Consider the following 5586-nt stretch of genomic DNA (forward strand, 5'->3'; position numbering starts at 1 on the left):
GAGGGCTCCCAGCCGGCGAGCCACACCCGGTCTCCCGCGTCCAGTGGCCCGTTTCGCTTAACGTTGGTTACTTTTCTCTCCCCCCACCCCACCCCCAGGCTGGACCTCCCGTGAGCGGAGACCCCCAAGATTGTGTGGAAACCCTGGAGAGAACCGCCTCCCGATGACCCGAGATCAGTAATCGCCGATTTGTGTTGGCCGATCGTTTTCCCTATAGCAAGGGCGCATGGACCAGAGTGAGAAGTAAATTTCTGTCGCTGGTTACAAACTAGGAAAGAAGCAGGCAACAGGCTAAGGCTGCCGCGAAGATCTAAGAATGTCCAGCAGTCAATCTCCTGACTCCGGGGGGACTGAACCGGATGACCTTGCAGGACCCCGGGCCAGCGGCACCCAACCCCCTGATGACCTTGCAGGACCCCCTGATGACCTTGCAGGACCCAGGGCCAGCCCCCGCCCCCAGGCCCCGGGGAAAGACTCTGATGAAAGGTGGAGCCAGAAATACCAGCTCCCGAGCAAATACCTGGAGAGCAGCCACAGGTGATACTTACAACCTGGTTGGTTTGTTTTTCCTGTTGTAAAAGGGACTGGAGGATGTAGGTCTTTTTGTTTTGTTTGTAAGCAAGCCTAGGAGCAAGTTTAGGGCGGGAACTCGGGGAACCTGAATGAAATGCCCTGGGAAGCAAGTAAATTACCCAAGAAGTAGATGAGGAGGGGTTCAGGAATTTAGCTGAGTGGGGGCTGGGGTGGGAAGGGGAGTGGGAAATGTGTGGCCGCGGTTTCCAGGTTCCTTGGCTGGCATTCCCCCACCTGTGAGACAGATAAACCTGTGAACTCAGACTTGCTCCACGCTAAGCGCTTAGGAAGTTGCTTGGCACGTAACAGGCTGTTCAATAAAAGTTTGGCTGTTGCTGAAATGGAAAGCGTGAGTTTGTTTTGATCTTACAGCGAACGGCAAGACCGGAACAGAGTTTCTGAAGAACTGATCATGGTTGTCCAAGAAATGAAAAAATACTTCCCGTCGGGGAGACACCATAAACCGAGCACCCTGGATGCCCTCAACTATGCCCTCCACTGTGTGCACAGCGTACAAGGTAAACGAGCCGGAGAGAGCGCTGTCGCAGGGACGCCCTTGCTCAGGGACCGCAGCCAGGCCCGAGGAGCTGTCCGTGTGGTTGCTGTCACAGAAGCGTTTTCAGATTTTTATGGTGTTTTAGGGAGGATGAGCGAGTCCATGAGGGTCTTAGTCCTTCATTCTGGGAGACCCCGATTTGTGTAATAGCGGGGTGCAGTGTTGTGCGTGTCTCTCGCAGGAGAGTCTGAGTTTAGCACAAGCACATTTTGAAGGAGCATCGCCTCCTGTGGATATTAAGGGGAAAAATACATTTGGCTAAATACCGGTTTCACACTTTCCCTGCCTCACACATACTTTTAAAATGCACTCCTGACAGTACCAGGAGTTTACCAAATTACGAAGGCGCAATTATAAACACTTTTTCCTTTCGATCTCTGACTTTTCTTCTCACGGGATTTCGTAAAGTACACGATCTCTAGCCCAACCTCAGGGGCTTCGTATGTGACACGTGCCTCTGAGGGCCGGAGTAACACTTCGGTCGTGGTAACGCCCTGTGTGTGCATTTGGAATGTTGGGGTTCAGTCCCCCCTTTAGGACCTTCAGTGTTCTGTTCCTTGCGAACTAGAACATGCAAGATTCCTAAAACTCAAGATCTTAAGTTTGCACAGCGATAGGTATTTCAGGTGAAAGAAGAAAGTGACCTGGTTTCGAGGAAAACACGGAGGTGCCCTCTTGAGAAACGCCAGCTTTGCTAGTCAGAAATGAGGTTTCCTGGAGCTGCTGTTTTCACTGGACTACCTATTTATTTTCCTGTTTCTTAGCAAGCAGTGAGTTTTTCCAGATTCTCAGTCCCAATGGAGCGCCTCAAGCAGATGTGACCATGTACAGTCTTGAGGAGCTGGCCTCCATGGCTGCAGAGCACACTTCCAAGAACACAGTAAGAATCCGCACATTTTGCCATCTCCTCCTGGGGGATTTTCCTAACAGCCTGATCTAGACACAGATTTTAAAAAACAATAACCAAGAGTCGCAGATACCACAGTTGGAGGTAAACAGGAGGAGAAAACTGCCCGAGAGGCCCCGTGTCGCTGCCCCGGCCCTCCCCGGGGGAGCAGGTCCGCGGGCAGGAAGCAGCGCAGGCGCACTTGGCTTCGCCTCGGTCCTGAGGCGCCTCTGTCTCCTTAGCATCCCTGAGTTCTCTCCAAGACAAAGATAACACTGCAGAGTAGTGTCCCGCGTCATATTCTAATCTCCGAATTGTTAATTTCTATTTATATCATTCTTAGTTCCAATACCTACTCCTTCAAGTTGTAACAACTGGATTTCACAGGTGAGTCAAGATGATGCTGTCATTTCTTAAAAAATGTTGGAAGAGACATGTAGTAGATCCCTTTTGAATCTCTGTCGACAGAATAACGTCACCTCGTGTTTTGTTGATATGCTGGAGGCTACTTACCTTTATGTGTAGATCTCAACACAATTGCAACGAATAGGTTTTCTAATATCGGGACCTAAGCTATCCCTAATGTCACCGTAGCGCTTCCATTACTGACTGGTGTGCTCAGAGCACATAGTAGGTGCTGTTGAGATTTAAGAAAAGGAAGCGTAAGGACACATTTCCCCTTGCAGGTCTTTAAAATCAAACGGGGGAGGAAAACGTCGTCCAGGCCAGCAGCCGCGGCAGTGGGTGGTTAAGCTAGGTTCTATGCATGTCTGTTGTCACACATTCGAGAAGCAGTTCCTAGGTGAGGAGGCTGGTTAAATAAAGGCCACACCTTGGAGGTGACTCTTGAGCTTGGTCTGAAGCCTGGACTGTGGTTTGGTGAAGAGGAGACAGCCTCCAGGTGTCGGCACCGTGGCACAGGAGGAGGAGGAGGGATCGAAGTCCGCGTAGACGCAGTGGAGGGGTGCTTCGTCCTGTAGAGGGAGCTGCCGTGTTTCTTGGCCCAGAAATCAAACCTTCAGAAGGCTTTGCGGTGACAGTTAAAAGTACATGTCGAGAGCTCTGTTGCCTCTGCGGGAAGTGTGTGTCCTGAGCTATTGATCACGGTAGAAATCTAGGAGAATTACCTTTTGGGGGGCACGGCTAGTAAGTATCTCAATATTTGCATTTATTTTCCATGCTTTTCACAGGACACCTTCGTGGCCGTGTTCTCATTGGTGTCTGGGAGGGTGGTGCACATCTCCGAGCAGGCGCCTTCCATCCTGAACTGTCGGAGAGAGTCCTTGGTGTCCTCTCACTTCGCGGAGCTGCTTGCCCCTCAAGATGTGAGGGTGTTCTACACGCACACGGCCCACGCTCAGCTTCCCGCCTGGAGCAGCTGGACCCAAAGAGGTAACGGGCCGTCTGTACATGTCTCCCCGCCTCCTAGAGGCCGCGTTCCTGCCCCAGAGGCGGCGCAGAAACCCACGCATCATTCAGAACAGGCAGACGGAGCGGCTTTTCTTACTTATTTTAAAAAGCAGCGTGTGATGAAAATAACACTTTAAATGCTCCTAAAAACATAGAGTCAGTAAATTTGCTTTCACGTAGTCCAGTTGATTTCATAGAGTATAAATCATAACACAGCGTGATCGCCACAGCCTGCATAGCAGGTTAGTTGCTATCAAGGCTCTGCTTCTGTGAAGGGAATGGAATTAAATGTTCTTCCTCTTATATTGACTTCATTATGTGTGAGCTCTGCTTTGGAGATAAGCTTCTGAGGGTTAGCTTTCTTCTCCCGCTTTTCTTGTCCGTACAAGTTCAGGAATCACATTACTTTTTCTTCTGACCTGGGCGGCCTGTTTGCCACTTATTGTGACATCGGTCCTGTGTGGTCTCTAAGTGACCCGTCATTGCTGCTTTTCGTCTCCCTTCCACCTCGCGCTTTGTGAAGCGTCTCCTACAGAGCTCGCTATAGATGGTCCTTCTCTGTGATTTCACTTCTTGTTGTAGAAAAGCACATGAACAGAACTGGCCGCTACCCCTCTCTCAGCGCGTGGCCGTGGTGTCGGCACGCTCGCTGCTGTGAAGCGTCTCCGAGCCTCTCCTGCGGGTGGAGCTCGTGTCCTCCTGGTTTTTAACCCAGTGCTGGGCCCAGTGCAGTCTCGCTGGCTTCTCTTTCCAGGCCCAGGCCTTGGCTATCCTTAATGCACAAACTGTGTGAGCTGTAGAACGCACACCTGGCGTCCCGGCTTCCTCCTGGCTCCCTCTCCTGTTGCCGTCACGCAACAGCACTGATTTCCTTCCTCTTCTTCTGTCCTGAACGCATTCTGTCCTGAATGCATGTGTTCGGCCTTTCATTGTTTATAGTGTTTCCCTGCATTTATTAGTCACTTATTCCTTCCGTAAACATTTACCCACGATCACTGGGCCGGGCCCCGTCCCAGATGCTGCAGTCGAGGCGGGAGCAGAGCAGCCGGGCAGTGTCTGCTGCTCGCTCGCTCGCTTGCGTTCCCCCGTGTGCGCCTTCCTCTTCGCCTGTGGAGTCTCCGTCTTCTCTCTCCAACCTTTTCCTCCTTGCTGACCGCTTATTGCTATAGGTTTTCTCTCCTTGTAACAGCAGAATGTGGCCTGAAATTGTCTTGTAAACTAACCCTTCACTTCCTCCACTGAGAGGACCTCCGCCTGGTGTGCTCCCTGCCTTGCACTTCTGCCCGCAGACCTCGAGCCCTGCCTTCCGAGCGCAGCTGTCAAGTCCCCAGCTCGTGGGGCTGTGCCCGCGCTCCTCTCACCTGTCCCTCCCTTTGAGCTCAGGGACATGACGAGGCCGTGGGAAGCCACCCGCCGCTGCTGTCAGCGTTCGGCCTGCGGTAGAGCCTGGCTCAGCTTCCCCTTGTGGTTGTGCCGGGGAGCCGACCACGGTTCCTTTAAATGCACCCAGAAAGGAGAAGTGGCACCCACGGCCGAGGGCCCGTCTGTGCCTCCACCTGGTCGGCTCTGTGTCATGAGACTCCCAGGGAGGGGGCTGCGCAGGGCCTGCTGTCACGGAGAAGCGGTGCAGGGAGTCCGCCTGCATGGAGCTCAGGGTCTCTCTGTGCGGAGAAGCTCACGCTGGGACCTGGTGTGCGTGTGACACTGAGTTCTGTCCCTGATGAACCTGGAGGCCGCTTGGCTTCTCGGTGTGCAGTGGCTTCTGACCGGCCCAGGCCAGGGCCGCCGTGAGGTCCCCGCGAGTGGGCGGGAAAGCTGGGAGCTTTGCACATCACACAGCATCAGGGTCGTCTTGGTTGCCGCTCAGTTGACGGGGACTGTGTGCCGGGGCTGTTCCTCCTGTTTTAGGGGATTTAATCTTCACAAGAACCTTGGGAGGCCTGGGCACCCTCAGCGTCCCCCGCTGACAGGTGAGGTAGCTGTTCGCTGGGGTCAGCCGAGAGGCAAATGTCAGGATGGGGTTAGCTGTGCACGAGACTTACGGGAGGGGCCCCGCCCAGTGCGGGGCTGTGCCTGTGGGAGGAGGCTGGGAGGAGCCGTCCTGGGCCCCCACAGCTCAGAGCAGCTGGCGTGGCCAGGCAGCCACAGGGAGGCCCAGGCC

General features: G+C 53.7%; 1 protein-coding gene across 1 annotated transcript in view; it reads left to right on the top strand.

Moving 5' to 3' along the window:
• Nucleotides 1–7: 7 nt before the first annotated feature.
• PER3 (period circadian clock 3) overlaps nucleotides 8–5586 on the top strand; it is a 68993-nt gene continuing 63414 nt past the window's right edge. The window contains exons 1-4 of the mRNA XM_014546199.1: nucleotides 8–537; nucleotides 946–1091; nucleotides 1894–2009; nucleotides 3206–3407. Of these exons, the coding sequence (XP_014401685.1) occupies nucleotides 317–537; nucleotides 946–1091; nucleotides 1894–2009; nucleotides 3206–3407 (685 nt within the window). The 5' untranslated portion in view covers nucleotides 8–316. The remainder of the gene's footprint in view (nucleotides 538–945; nucleotides 1092–1893; nucleotides 2010–3205; nucleotides 3408–5586) is intronic.

This window comes from Myotis brandtii, unplaced genomic scaffold, assembly GCF_000412655.1.
Source record: "Myotis brandtii unplaced genomic scaffold, ASM41265v1 scaffold434, whole genome shotgun sequence".
NCBI lineage: Eukaryota > Metazoa > Chordata > Mammalia > Chiroptera > Vespertilionidae > Myotis > Myotis brandtii.